We start from the raw sequence: 15159 nt of genomic DNA on the forward strand, positions 1-15159 counted from the left end.
TAGCCCAAGGATTAACCTCCGACTTTGGAAGATGCAGGAGGCAAAGAAGTGGGTCAGAATGTGCTGAAGAGGGATTCTACTGCTAGGGGGCAATATGTAGCAAGCAAAACCACATTAAGGCATTTTATGTCGGTATCTTATCAAAGCTTTTTCTTAAAAAAAGGACCCAAATCCAAAAAAATAGCCCACATATTGGTATAAACAAAATGTTCAACCTTTCCTTGTGGGTAATGTGTATTTCTTTTAGCATATGTGTGTGTGTGTGCAGATGACTTCCTTAATATGCACCCTCCCTATCTCAGCAGGGTCCTTCTGAGTGACTCTTGAGTTTTCATTCTGAAATCTATCATAATTTATGTAAAGCAAAAAGATAAGAATGTGGACATTTCAAAGTCTTCAGTCACGGGGTCTCGTAACTCTCCTGCTTCTTCCTTGTTGAGAACAACTGAGAGAGTTAACTCAGGTGTCTTTATGACTTTTTTGTTCTACCACTTTCTTACACTCCCTAAAAAAGAAAGCAAGAGGAGATAAGGGAAGGCAGCTTCGGCAACATTATTGGTTTCAGGAAAATAGTTGTTCATTTCTTTATATATACTCATGCTGACCTGATGATGCTCATCCTAGAAATAGTGCAGGATATTTCTGTAAAAACTGCACGGTGTGAATGTAATATTTAAATTCATTTTAATGCTAAAAATATTTTTTTTGTCTGAGAATACTCAGCAGCTATGCCTGATTATGACTACAATATCAATCAGCTGCTTGACTGAGCCTGTGGCTAGTCAGGGAGAAAATACACCCATTTCTGGAGCAGGTTTTTGGTGCTGGTTCACCTGGTGATCAGTGGAGAAGTCCAACTGTCTAAATGAGGAAAGGCTGCAGCATAATGTGCCAAATTTCGGTGGGGGGAAATTTATCATTACTTAGTGTTAATTTTTGCAAGAAGAGTTTGAGAATTTTCACAGCTGCAACTGAAAACTGAACAAAGGAGCAGGTATTTTTAAGTTTGAGGGGGTTTTTTTTATGGATTCAGTCTTGTTTCCCATGTTGTTCAGAGTGAGAGACTGATTGGAGATTCAGAGGGAGAAGTAGCTGCTGTGGAGACACCAGCCATGCACAGACCCCAGTTTCTGTCCTCATGTTCTCACCTCTGGGGTTCACAGAGGTTTGTCTGCTCCAGGTGAACGCAGTGCTTGCTTATTTCTGTGCTGGAAATGGCACAGGGCTCCTCGTACCTGATGCATCTCACAGGGAAGCAATTTCAGAATCTCTCTGACTTTGCTGCGCTTTGCAAGGTTGTTGTGGCATCTCCGTGCTCTGGATTGCAGCTGGTGGCTCAGTGTAATCCACAGCATTCCAGGATCTCTGGGAGAACTTCCACAGAGAGCAGAAAGGTGGTTTAGGAGCTGCTGCAAGCATCTTGTTTCTATGCCTTCTCTTTCTTGCTCTCCCATGTTACCTCGCTCCTAACAAAAAAGGAACAGCTTTAAAGGTATTTGTATGGTCCATAACCTATGGAGCTCTTCTAAACACAAATGCTGCCTAAAGGTCAGTTCTTTTATTCCAGCAATGAAAAATACAGGCTTATTAACTGCAAATATGGGAATTACCTGGTAGTGCCTGTGCTAAGGAAGGTGGAAACTCCTAAGCATCTGATTTTCACCAAATGCCTTCTCAAACCTGGTTCATGGATGGGATTGAAATTGATATCAAGTGCTTTTCAGCTTTCCTACACTCTTACAGAATGTGGATGTTTTGAGTCAGGTGAGGAACACTTTAAAGTATTCCTTTAAAGTATTTAAAATTCTGTGTTGTACACTTGGCAGGGTGTTTTGTGATTCATAGCAAATATTGGGAGATGACAAAGCAATACATGATAAAGTCTAAAAGAAGCATTGGGTGGGTCTGAGTCTATGTGCCAGGAATATTAGGGACTTCTGCTGACTGGAAATCCATGGGTTTTTAAACAATCACCTGTGGGTACAGAGGAGAAAGGGTGGATTGGTTTTATAGCTGTGTTGAAATATATTAAGTGCTTCTTTGAGTCTTTGTTGTAGTGTCTTCTGCTTAGTAAATAGAAGAGAGTGGGTTAGTCAGCATTAGAAGGAAGCAAAGCTAGCAATTTTTACAATGCTCTCCTCTTTCAGCTCCCAACAAAGAGATTAGGATGTCACTCTACCTGAATTAAGGCATTAATGTGATTTGCACTCTTCATCTAACACCTACTATCTTACCATAAATAATTCTGAACATGAATTTATTTTGAGATTGAATTATTGCCCTTGTTTAATATAATTACCACAAAATAGAGATTCATGGTTTTAAGTCTTCAAAATACTCCATTCCATGTAAAAAGTTCTTTTGTGTTCTGCAACAGAAGGCTTTGACCTCTGCCAAATCAGCACAAGTGAACTGGTTATAATCCCTGTGTGTTTGTGATTACCAAAGTGGTTTGGATGGCTTTACTGGGTATTAAATCCTGACATCACCTTTGAGTACAGAAATCAAACTCGTTGTAATTAAGATTCTATCAAGAAAGCTCTCACAATTCACATCGTTTCCAGTAGTCATAATAAACCAGAATTGTGTGATTCACTGCCTACCTGAAGCATTTGTTCCTTCCGATATTGCCAGGCTGCTGATGTGTGAACAGAAGTATAAATATTTACCTGTGGATGGGGGATTGTTTGGGCTTGCACAATAGTCCTGAATCATCTGAGCAGGTCTCCTTGCTCTGTGCTGTGGACTTAACAAATACTGCTCAGAAGTGCAGCTCCAGGGCACGGGGAGGTTGTTTGGACTCAGTGAAGCTTGTGATTTTTCTGCTCTAAAGCTATTCCGTCCCAGCTGTAATTTCTAAACTAGGACTTTTCAATTCACGGGTCCATTATGAGATGTACTGACTACTCAGATTCATAGGAGAAGGTGCTTCCCTTCCAATATCCTCTGTAATCTGCTGAAGTCACTTGGTTTTACTTAGTAGAGGCGTGAAAGGAGAAAAAAGAAGAGTGGACTTTTACAGCACTTAACCCACTGTTTATACAAAGTTGTTTCAGACATCCTTCCAAATAAAAATGCAGGTTATGAAGTTCCAAAAGTTATTTTATTATTTTATGAATATTTTACAGCTTGAGTACACAGGGTTCTGCAGCTGATCACACTTGTTTCAATTCCCATTGTTCAGGGATTCTGCCTGCATGTGCATGTATATGTTGGGAAAAAGAGAACATACATATATAAGGAATTGTTACAAACATGCTAATTGCTCCCATGAGACAGAGGATTTATTTTTTTGGGGGGGCTGCATCTCTATATTATTCCAGAAAAGGCTTCTTTAACTGTTACAAGTGGCTCAGTGAGTTGGAAGACGCTGCCCCAAGATCACAAGCGTGGCCTCTGTTCTGAGGGAGCTGTTGGAGACTTTTAAAGAAAGGCCAAGAGCAGCAGCACAGATCTGCAGAGGTGTGGGTGTTCCACGCTGTGCACGCGGATATATGAGGATAATTGATGCCCAGATTTTGTGGTGAGGTGATGATGTTAATGAGCACTGAAGTTCCCAGGAAAGCAGCCTGGAGAGAGCCGCTTGGGGCACCAGATTTCCCAGAACTGGAACAAAGATCCACAAACTCGTGGTGTTTTCAAATCCCAGACAAGCATAACTGCAGCTGTGACTTCCATAATAATAATAATGTTTATCTTTCTCTGATAAGCTCAAGAGATGTACCAAGGTCTTGGCTGCATCCTCCTCCTCTGCTGCTGCAGGTTGTTCTCCATGTGAGCTCCTGCACGTCACCAGGTCCTTTCAGTGCCCTCCCAACATTACAGTTGGCTCAGGTTGCTTGGGGCCACGTGTGGTCGAGCTCTGACCATCTCCAGGGATGGATGGAGATTTGTAGCTTCGCTGGCTCCTTCCCCATCATGTTGTCACCCTTGTTGTTAGAGAATTGAGTTTGTTTTTTTTTTTTTAATGTCTGGTCGTAATTTCCTTTGTTGCAACTCGTGTCTGTAGCCTCCCATCCTTTTGCTGTGCACCTGTGGGAAGAATCTGGCACTGCTGTGTCTGTGCCTGCTCGGTTGGCAGTGGAAGGCAGAAATGGGAACCCAACATTTGCCTTTTCTTTGAGCTGCAGAGACAGAGTGTTGAACCAGTTGCAGCAACCACTGCCTGTTGTAATATAACTGCTATTATAGTGTACTCCTCTGCATGGCTTTGTTGTTTGGGAAAGCTAATTTGGCAGCCCATTAAAGGCTAAATTCTAAAATTCTTGCTTTATCTTCACTCTTTAAACGAGCAAGTCCTGCTCCTCTGTAGTTTAAAAAAAAAATACAGTGCTGCAGTATTTTACTTCAATGTCAAAATGAATAAAATTTTGGAACACTGTGCCTTGTATTGCTTGAATAAGTGAATATATGCAAACACTAGTTTGCATTTTGTCAGTTGTCTGGTTGCTGAGTTTGTAGTGAAATTTTTATATTAAATCCCTTAGCCTATCTATATATTTAAGTAGTAAGTGGAAACAGTTTAGATCTGTGGCAGGTTGAGAGGGAGAAAAGCCCAGATTTTCAAGACTACTTAAAGAAGGATGGTTCAGTAAATCTGATGCAGTATACAGGTACTTGAAGGGAGAGTCTCAACTTAACTTTTTAGCATGAACAGGTGCATGTTGAAGGAGAAAATGCCGACTGAAAAGGGGAGAGCACCATGCCACCTATCCTCACCAGCTCATTCTCAGGCAGTTTTCCTCTTTTTCCCCTCTTTTTTTCCTTCTGTTGCCAAGAAACAGAATCATTCTGTGAGACCATAAACACATCCTGGGACACCAGTGCAGGGAAAAAAGTTAACTGAGCACTGAGTTGACTGAGCACTCCTCCTCTGGACGAGGAGGAGACCCAGGTAGGGCTGAAGAGGGCTGAGGAAAGCTGAGAAGGGAGGCACAGAGAAGGGGTGGGAGCCCTGCCCGAGGGCTCATTGGCAGAAGAAGGCAGGAACAGGATACGTTTCAGCTTTTGGGCGGCTCTGGGAGGAGCAAGGGTTGGGAATTAAAAGTGTCTTGATAAAATTGGTCGTTTTCTTTTCAGACGGAGACAGTGAGTTTCATGGGGTGGATTTTCTGCCAGAAGATCTCAGCGAGGTTCCAGAGGAGACAGGAATGAGGGTGAACAAGAAATACTCCTGCCTACCTGCTGAGGAGAAGGGGATCCACATCATCAACATCCGAGCTATTGAGGACATTGGATATGACCAGCACGAGAGCACAGTGAGTAAAGGACTTGTCTCATAACAGGCATCCTGCACTTCACCCCTCAGCTTATTTCTCATTCCTTCCATTCCCAGGGTGCTCTGAAATCCTCTCCCTCTGGTTTTCAAAGGTGCTGGGAAGGATTGCCACCAGCCACAGGACAGGGTTTGTTCTTTGATGTGTGAAAAGGGGAAGCAAGGGAGCCTTGTTTGACACGTAGCCTAAAAAGGGGGTCGGCTCTTCTCAGAGTGAGGAATCTGGCAATAAGGCTGTGGCAACCTCCTTGCCCATATGGAGAAGAACAGAAAAGAATGTCTAAAATTTCATGGAAAAGCTGTTGTTGTCATAGGTAACATTAAACTAATATTGTGTGGCACACAGTAGAGGTTAGATATCCTGTGTCATTAATTGTGCCTTAGTTAAATTCTGTAACACAGATCTTAAAGGCAGTTAGTAATATGAACACCCAACATGATTACAGGTTGGTTATGTCATAAACACATAAAAAGAAGTTTATTCAGGTGAAGGAATCGAGGTGGAGTGGGCTGTGTAACAGATCTTGCTGGGGAAAGAGGTACCAGAAAAATCAGGACGTGTTTTATTGTGTTTGGGCTTAGTTAGGATGGAGGACTAATTTGTCAGGGCATAAACATCTCTCCTGCTGTGGTAAAACTGAAATGTCTTTCCTCTGTCTCATTCTCAACTGAAGGGACATGAGCTTTACATGGTCTAAGTCCATGCAAGTCTGTATTTCAGCACAGCAGCCCTGCAAGAAAGCCTGTGGCCCATGGGGACCTTTCAGCATTAATACCCCACCCTTAAAACAATCTGGCCACTTATTTCTTTGCATCCTGTTTGCAGTGGGACATAGCTACTCTCATATATTAATGAATTTACTGAGCCTTCAGCAGCCACAGTGCAGCACCTTCTCCTAAGTTATCAGCTTTCCACGTGGTCAGCTTTCCAAGAGGAAAGTCCAAAGAACTGTGAAGGAGCTCTCATTCTCATCTGGTGCTTCAGCCCAGTTTTTCAGGAACTGCTGTTTAATTAATTAACAAGATCAATGCATCTTTAAAAGTTAAATACAATAGAGTTAGCTACCATTTGTTAGTATTTGGTTCCTGTAGAAATTTGCATCAGTGAGTTGCCTGCCACAAGCTTGCTTTAAAAAAAAACCCTCCTGGGTTCACAGGTGCGTGCCAGTAATCATGAAACAATTGGAAATAACAGCTATTAATGGTCTTTTATATTGAAGTTGTGCTTAAGAACTAAATGGGAATATCTAGGTAGGGCACAAACATGAACAGCCTGTGCCCTGAAGAGTTTGTCATGGCTAAATAACCCTCCATGGAACAGGGGAAAGAGGGAAGAGGACAAAGAGTGAACTCCACGGTGGCACCAAATATTATATTGTTTTATTATGTATTTATTTATTTGGTGTAAAATGTTCAGGTTAGTGGAAAAGAGAGATACAATATATCTGATTACACTTGTCTAATGACTTCTTCAGCGTGATTTGTCCTCCCTCCAAACCCACAGAAATGGGCTTTGCTGCTTGAATTTGGTTGCCTGGGTAAACATCTCTCCCCAAGACAAAAAGGGGGGGACAGACTGTCCCTTAAAACCACTGATTTGTACTTGTGGCAGCTGGGACCTGCCCTGCCCAAAGTGAGGTTCAGAGAAGTGGCCAAATCTGTGTAACACTGAGTGGGTTTTGGTGAAGTCTGGGCTGTATTGGCAGTGATACGATGTACAGTAAGCTCAGAGGCTCCTCTTTTCAACTGGCATTTAAAGATTGGACTGTCTTAGAATCTGCTCCTTCCCAATAACTTACATTCATGGTTTTATGTACAAAACAAGCAGGTTTACACATCCCAAGTGGATTTTAACTGATGTTTTTCAGCTGATGGCCAGTTGCTTTCTTTTGTAGCAGAAATCCTTTTCCCTATGCAGGGCATTAACATTCTTTTGTAATATTAAAAGCCAGAAAATGTCCCTGAAAAGCTACTCCCATGATGAGTATTTTTTGTAAAAACAAATGCAAGTTACTAGTGAATCTTGAAATTTTTTAAATTTTTTTTTTGTCTGTGCAGCTCCAAGAGTAGAATTGTGAATTTTGCACAAGAAATGCTACGAAAGTAGAAATGAATAATTGTTAGTACTTTTTTTTGTGTTTCTGCAGTTGTGCAGTTTTCAGAGAAAGGCTTGGAAATGGAATCATTTGTAAAACAAATGCAAGTTACTAGTGAATTTTGAAATTTTTTAAATTTTTTTTTTTTGTCTGTGCAGTTCTCAGAGAAAGGCTTGAAAATGGAATCGCGTTGAATGTCTTGCCTTCCTTGCATCTTGCAGTGCTTACACAGCATTAATTCAGGTTGGGAATAAAGCCTTTGCCACCATCAGATTGCAGAGTGACATAGGTTTCATAAGTGGGGGAGAAAAAAGTGATGAAACTCAATAAGCAGCGAACCCACTTCCCTGGCCACGGTCCATCTGCGTTTTTGGCCGCGCTGCAGGACCAGCTGGCTCCCTTCAGTCTCTATCTAAGATGATCTCTTTCTCAGATGATATGAACTTGCAATGGTAGATAAGAGAAGTGAGAAATGTTTCCACATGATATTAATCTGTTTGTCAGAATTGCAACACTGCAGATGTCACGGGTGGAAAAGGACAGATGATCTTAGTGGCGATTAACCCCCAAAGGAGAAAACCAAACCCAACGAGTAGCTGACTTACGAACCAGTGTGCTGGTGATTAGATTAAATCCCAGCCATCTAATCTATTTATTTCTGGCCAGTAAAATCCCAGCTGGCTATCAGTAAAATTGAAGGTGTTAACTTGCAAAAATTTTGTGAGTAAGTAGCACGGTGGGGGGGAACACGATGACTCCTCCCATCTGCTGGCTCTTTGAACGCAGGTCATCGTGTGCTCCAGGCAAGAAGGAGGCCTTGATACGAGGGATGGTCTGTCTGGTGTCCGTGTTGGCCTGTGCATTCATTGTTCCTCTCTCTCCTTCTCTCCACACCCCCGTTCCCTGCTTCCAGCTCTTAAATTCCCTGTCCAAAAATCCGGATGCTGACTGCAAATACGGACTCTACTTCAGAGATGGCAAGAGGAAAGTAGACTACATCCTTGTTTATCACTACAAAAAGTCCTCAGCAGGGAAGACACTCGCCCGGAGAGCTCAGCAGAATGACTCAAGTGTCCGAAGCACCAAGCAGGACCAGCCACTTCCCGGGAAGGGAGTGCAGCTGGAAATGGGGGAAAGTGAACCTCACATGGATTACCATGAGGACGACAAGAGGTTTCGCAGGGAGGAGTACGAAGGGAACCTCGTGGAGGCTGGTCTGGAACTGGAACGTGATGAGGATGTAAGGATCCATTGCAAACAGTTAGAGAGGATAAGTGGTGGTCAAATCCTGGGAGATGCTGAGCCCCTCCTGTGAACCTGACTCTGATCAAGGTTGCACAAGCCCAGCTCTTGCAGAATTTGATGTCAGTTCTGGCAGTGCCGTCCTCACCCACGGATTTAATCCGCATCACAGGAGTGTGCCAAGGTGTTGTTGATGCCCCAGCGAGGTGAAGTCCCTGACTTTTCCTGGCCAGGACCCGTGGCACATCCATATTGCAACACAGCTCGTTGGTGTGTTGTCACATCTCTTAGCGAGGCTTAAATTGCTCTGAAGGCTGAGCCCAGTTTGGTGGGTTTACAAAATGCAGTGCTTTGAGTCCACTGGTAATTCCAGTTCTGAGGAAAAAAAATACCTGATACAGGGACATTTTCGTCCCTCTGTAGAGACCAGAAGGGAATTTAATTTGCAGGGGAGGTTTCTGGTGCACGCTCGGGCGCGTGGGTCCGTGCCGCAGTTTGCTCTTTCCATTCTTAGACATGAACAGTACAGCTTGTAACTCCTTTCACCTGTACCCTGAAACCACTACATTCTATTAAAAGACCATTAGCCTGTGTAAAAAAATGATGTGTGTGAAGTGCTGCCAGTGTGTGATTAGTAGGAATAGACACAGCCATATTCATTTCAAAGAAAGCTGTTACAATTAACTGATCCGACCAATATGCCAGAAACTCCTGAGGGAGAGGGTAAACATTTATGCTGGTTTTATTTACAGGATCTAAAAGCTGAGCTAAACATTTAGACCCCCTGAAAAGAGTGTTAGGAAAATAAATCCACCGCCTACTACTCACAAATTTGACATTTACGTATTTTATATATTATATATATTATATATATACATATGTAATATATATTTTTTGCATGGTCTAATGCAAAAAAACCTCAACAAACCTTTCCCTTCTCTGTCTTCCAGTGAAAATAAGACTTGCTTTCTGTCCAGCTTGCAGGTTGTTGCAGTGAACTGAAAGCTTGGCTGTGCCAAGTCACAGATATTTAAATCCTTTGCAAGATGGGAGGTCCCACCTGCGACATGTAATATGATTTCAAATTATGCAGAAGGGCTCAGGGTTCAAGCCAGGGCACTGTAAAAGAGAGAGAACTCTGTCCTTTCAGTGCAAGATACCAAAGCAGATCAGGAAAGTATAGAGAAGACTCAGGGATTTACACAGTGTAGGGGGGAAAAACCTGCAATCACTGGGGCTTGAAAAGCCACAAAGTTGCATGGGAGGCCTTACTGATTCCAAAAGAGCAAAAGATTCTTTAACAGATGATGATAAGTCACTTTATAAGTCACTTTATAAGTCACTTTAACTCTCTTCAATGAAGTGGCTGGATGGGCACACACAGAGTTGTGGTCAATGGTTTAATGTCCAAAAATAACTGATTAAAACAAGACAGTCTGGACAGGGCTTGGAGCAACCTGGTCTTTCCATGGCAGGAGTGTTGGAACTGGATGATCTTTAAGGTCCCTTCCAACCCAAACCATTCTCTGGTCCTCTGATTAACCAATTTCTGGAAATCCAGTGAGGAGTAAAGCTGTGGGAGAGCTCGCTATTGTACTGCCTGAGTTGGTACAGCAGCAAGGTTAGAAAGATGCATTAAAGGTCATTTTTCTCCTGTTTGCTGAATGCCTCCTGGTTTGATATCATTTGTCCAGTGCCTTTGAAATGATTGCTCCAGTGGGAGTAAACATGGGTGTACGTGGGAGTGCCAGGAGCAAACATCCATGTCCGGAGCTCAGAGAATTAGTGGGCTGCAAGAACACCACTAATACTGTCATTAACTTCTATCCTTCTTTCCTTTTGTTCTGCTGGGTTCTTCCTGCCGGTTTTCCTGATCATAATGTGTAGTGTTCTAATGTAAATAACTCACATTCGGTTCTGAGGCTGCTCCTTTGAGACACTGGGCAGCTCTCAGGAGGCTCTCTCAGCCCCAGTAATTACAACTCACTCACAAAATCATGCCATTTGGCTGCATGCCTGTGCTTCACATTTAACTGGCTTTGCCTGTATTCGTGTCCATAGGCATTAGCTTTTATTTCCCGAACAGTTTTTAATCTGTTTAACCTCGTGGTTAATTGTTCTGGAAGACAATGGCATTTTTGAGTCACGTTTTATGGCAGCTCAGCACAGTGAGGTGTTCAGTGATTGTCCTGTTGTTAGAAACCAGCTGTCTCAAACAAATGAGGTTTATCACGTTGGCCGTAATGGACTGATAGTTCCTTAAATACGTATCAATCACAAGGGGAAAAAATATTCAATTTTCTCTCATCAGTAACCTTTTCTCCTGTTTTTTCTTTTTGGGGTGGTGGTTTGGTTGGTTGGTTGGTTTTTTAAAGACTAAAATCCATGGGATTGGATTTGTAAAAATACACGCACCGTGGAATGTATTGTGTCGGGAGGCAGAATTTCTTAAGCTCAAGATGCCCACAAAGAAGGTGAGTCATGATTTTCCTTTTTCCTCCTGAAGGCTTATTTTAAATACATGCTCACCTCAGAGCACCTTAATGATGTTGAATTTTTTTTTTTCTTCCCACGAGCATTTTAAAAATAATTAACTAATCTGCACCAAAAATTCGAGTCACAAACTTGCCTGGGGTAGCAGGAAGAATAAGGGGAAGGAGGAATGGAAATCAAGAATTTCTGTCCACTACCACTATCTGTACATGATGAGAATGATGTCATCCTCAGTGTGTTTTAAAAGAAGAGGTTGCAGTTGATGATGAAATTTCTGTGTGTGTTTTGGACATTTTTTTTCTCACTTGAAGCACCAGACTTCTGAAAATGAATATAAAAATAAGGAATTGTCTTGCTGGGTTTGGTGACTGTTCATGTACATCGTGAGTCACGCTCGCAGGAGTTGGGGGCCACTCTCCCACAAAATAAATTGCCTTTCAGAATATTTGAAATACCATTAAAGAGATGACAGTATATTTTCATCAATTCTAAATCACCCACGATAAATGGCTACCTGTTCAGTGAGCACAGCTTAGAGATGGATTAATATTTAAACACCGACTAAGTGCGTGTCCCAGACTGCAGAGGGAAGTCTATAATGGAGCAAGAGACAGTCTCAAAGCCCAGCATCATTTATGACAACAGTAAAACTGCACTTTTGGTTTGGATTTCGTATTAATCCCCATTATTGCCTCACTCGCCACCGATTTTAGTCAGAAGCACAATTAGGTTAAAAAAACTCTGTTGCCATCCTGTGGTTAAAGCTGCTTTGCCACAAAAGTGAAGTTCAGGTGGGTATTTTGTGAGGGGTTTTTTTTGTGTGTAGAAGAGGCCACCTAACCCTGCAGACATTGCCCAGGAGAAGCCACGTGCCTGGCAACACCCTCAGATCCCAAAACCCTTATTTCCAGCTGGTCTTCCTGTGGTGGGAGCCCTGCCATGGATCTGCACGTAGTTTCTGTGGCTTGGAGAGGGAAGCCTATAATCCTCTTTTTTGACCTGCTAACACAACTCCTGCACTTAGTGCTACAGAACTGCAGTTGGCAATACAGGATTTTTTGGTTCATTTATATGGAAGAGGTGAGACTCCTGAAATACAGCCAGTATTCCCAGGAAAGCCCCCTGGGAGAGTTGTTTTGCAGAGGGGCCCTGCAGCTCCTTTATTTCTTTGTTCCACTGCACACAAAAAATTGTAAAAGCCAGAGGAACCAGTGTCTCAGGAGCCAAATGCTGATTATTTGGAATCAATCACTGGCCAGGTTTTGTCTCAGAGGAAAAGCAATAGGTTTCCCCTGCTTGCCTTGGTTTTTGACTTTCCCATCCATCTCTGTCATCCTGAATGATTTCAAGAAGGTAACCCATGCTCCTTGATTGTTTGTTGGGATGTACTTATTTAACTGCTGCTTTGTTCCTTACAGTTCACCCTGACTTATGGAAAACCAAAAAAACCAACGGAGTTTTACTGTTTTTTCCCTTTGCCCCCTTCAGATGTATCAGATCAACCAGACCCACGGTCTTCTGAAAAAGATTAATTCTGTCATTCAAAAAATAACAGAGCCCATCCAGCCCAAAGTGGCAGAACACAAACCTCAGACGGTGAAGCGCCTCTCCTACCCCTTCTCCAGGGAGAAGCAGCACTTGTAAGTGAAAGCTTTCCCTAAATTTCCACATCAGCAGGTTCCAGCCTCCCTGGTGGCAGCTGAGGCACCAAGAGGTGAATGGGGAAACGAACACCAACACTTCGATAGGGATTACTGCTCCATTTTGCAGCAAATTTACTTTTTGGGGGATTTTCTCTTTTTTTGGCTCACCGTTGAGGACTGAGTCTTTGTAGAGCCACTCTGTGAAATCTCTGTGTGTTTTATCTGCTCTTGTGGCACTGTATAACCGTACACTTCAACTGTTGGGCTGCCAAACACGATTTACAGTGTGGTTTGCAATGGTCTCTTTTCCACGTAAAATAAAATGCTCAGTAAAATTTGTAGCCAGAGATGTGGGCTGATAAGTTTTTTTTAGAGTAATTTCATTTATCTGGCGTGGGCAGCTGACACAGGTTCTGTGAGCCAGGCCTCGCCTTTGAAGCTTTATGAAGTCACTGGTGGCTTTGCCATCGATCTCAGATCAGTAAGAACAGCTGTAAATGTGGGTGTAGGAAAAAATCATAAGGTGGGGTCCAGCCAAAGTTTCTGCTGCCCTGAATTGCTTTGCTTTGCTGCTCTTCCTTGGCCAGAGTCCCAACAGAGTCACTTTGAAGGCTGTGTTTAGGGATGTGCCAGCTGGAACAAATAAGTCCCAGGGCAGGATTTCTTCACTGCACCTACAGTATTTTCAGTTTTTCATCAAGGGGTGCAGAGCACTGATGGAGTTGTGTGTGTGAGTTGGGCCAGTCAACGTGTGTGACATCTGACACGGTGCAGGACTTGCAGGAAATGTGTTTGTTGAGTGTAGGATGTTCCTGCAGTGAAGGAGCCTGGTGGCTCAGAGGAGGTCCAAAAGATGCTCCTGAGCTTGGGTGTGGATGTGCCTTTTGCTGTTTGGCTTTTTCAGGGAGACCAACTGTGTCTTTGCTGAATAAGGGAGGCAGGAGTGGCCTCACGGGGTTTCAGGCACAGAGGAAAATATGGAGATGATTAGGGGAAATTCAAGGCCAGCAGTGGTCAGGAATTCAACTGCAATGAGCATCAACAGTCTCTTTTGTGCAGAAAATCCCCTAAACATACAAACCCAGTAAAATGTATAAGCAGCCTCTTTAAATTATGGGAGTTGGGCTGGATTTTCTTTTCAACAATGTTTCTACAAGCTGCTCTTTAGTGGTAGCTTTGAGAAACCCCCTGGAGAAATGAAAATATTAAAGGGGTCAACAAGAGCAGGAAATTACTGACTTTTTTTTTAACCTAATGGGCTTCCTTCTAATCTTTTAACAGATTTGATTTGTCTGACAAGGATTCCTTCTTTGACAGCAAAACAAGAAGCACTATAGTAAGTACTGAATATAAATAATTTATGGTGGATAGTGCCTTAATTGTTTGTTGTGTTAGCAGCCCCTTTGCCAGCTTTAATACAATGCTTGTTCAAGTTTGCTTTTCTTAACCAAATGCCAGGGTTCTCCTGTGCCATCAGTTATTAAAATTATAAATAAAGCATTTCCACATTTAGCTTATGTGCTGAATAGTGTTTGATGCTAACAGGCTGCTGCCTTTTGGAAAATCACTTGGATCTCCTTTTTAGATCACATTTAATCTGGGACACAGTTTCTTAGCAGAGATATCACCAGAAAGGGATATTTAGATTCTGCCACCAGCTGCCTGCACCCCTGTTGACTCGTTTACCTTTTTGTAACTATGATGTTGCTCTTTTTGCAAAATACTGGGAAATACCCCAAGAGAAATTTCGGTGGAACAGCCAGGTATTTACAGGGAATATTAGTTATAGTTTGGGAGGAGGGGGGGAGTTCTCTAGGATGGTATTAAAAGTGTTGAGGTACATGATTTTTATCTGACTTACAGAGAGTGGGGAAGAAGCCACTGAGGGGGGAATCGAATGGACATCCAGGGCAGCTGGAAGGGACTGTGCCAAGCAGCACTTGCTGCAACACTTTTCAAAGTATAACATGGACTCTTTGCCCCATTCCACTGCCCCTAACCGGTGTGTTGGAATGTGACTGCAGTCCTGCTTTTATCTTGCATTTAACATTAGCCTTGTGGGATGCTGAGTGGTTTCAAAAAGGGCTTATATCACAGTTTAGAGCTGCCTTTTATTGCTGAGGTGATAAGGGGTGTGAGATATCTAACTGTGCTTTCCCGCTTTGAAATTCCAGCGTATTCCATAACGTAGTTCCCCTCTGGCTTGAAGTGAAGTGGTTTGATGTGAGTGCAGGTTGTCAGGACAAAGAGAGCTTGGCCAGGGAAGGCAGATGCAGCAGCACAGAAGTGGGAAGGAGAAGGACAAACATTGATTTGGTTTGTTTGAGATAAAAACATTTAACTCGAGATTGAAAAAATAAATACCAAAAAGGAATAGATTGTAGGCTTTCTTTTATAAATGTCTAGATCT

The 15159-nt window shown here is 42.6% G+C and overlaps 1 protein-coding gene across 1 annotated transcript in view; it reads left to right on the plus strand.

Annotated features, from left to right (window-relative positions):
- ANO1 (anoctamin 1) overlaps window positions 1–15159 on the plus strand; it is a 79049-nt gene that overhangs the window by 28240 nt on the left and 35650 nt on the right. The window contains exons 2-7 of the mRNA XM_017839398.1: window positions 5080–5258; window positions 8285–8611; window positions 10989–11087; window positions 12595–12746; window positions 14031–14085; window positions 14613–14709. Coding sequence (XP_017694887.1) covers window positions 5080–5258; window positions 8285–8611; window positions 10989–11087; window positions 12595–12746; window positions 14031–14085; window positions 14613–14709 — 909 coding nt within the window. The remainder of the gene's footprint in view (window positions 1–5079; window positions 5259–8284; window positions 8612–10988; window positions 11088–12594; window positions 12747–14030; window positions 14086–14612; window positions 14710–15159) is intronic.

The sequence above is a fragment of the Lepidothrix coronata genome, unplaced genomic scaffold (assembly GCF_001604755.1).
Source record: "Lepidothrix coronata isolate B3197 unplaced genomic scaffold, Lepidothrix_coronata-1.0 Scaffold408, whole genome shotgun sequence".
NCBI lineage: Eukaryota > Metazoa > Chordata > Aves > Passeriformes > Pipridae > Lepidothrix > Lepidothrix coronata.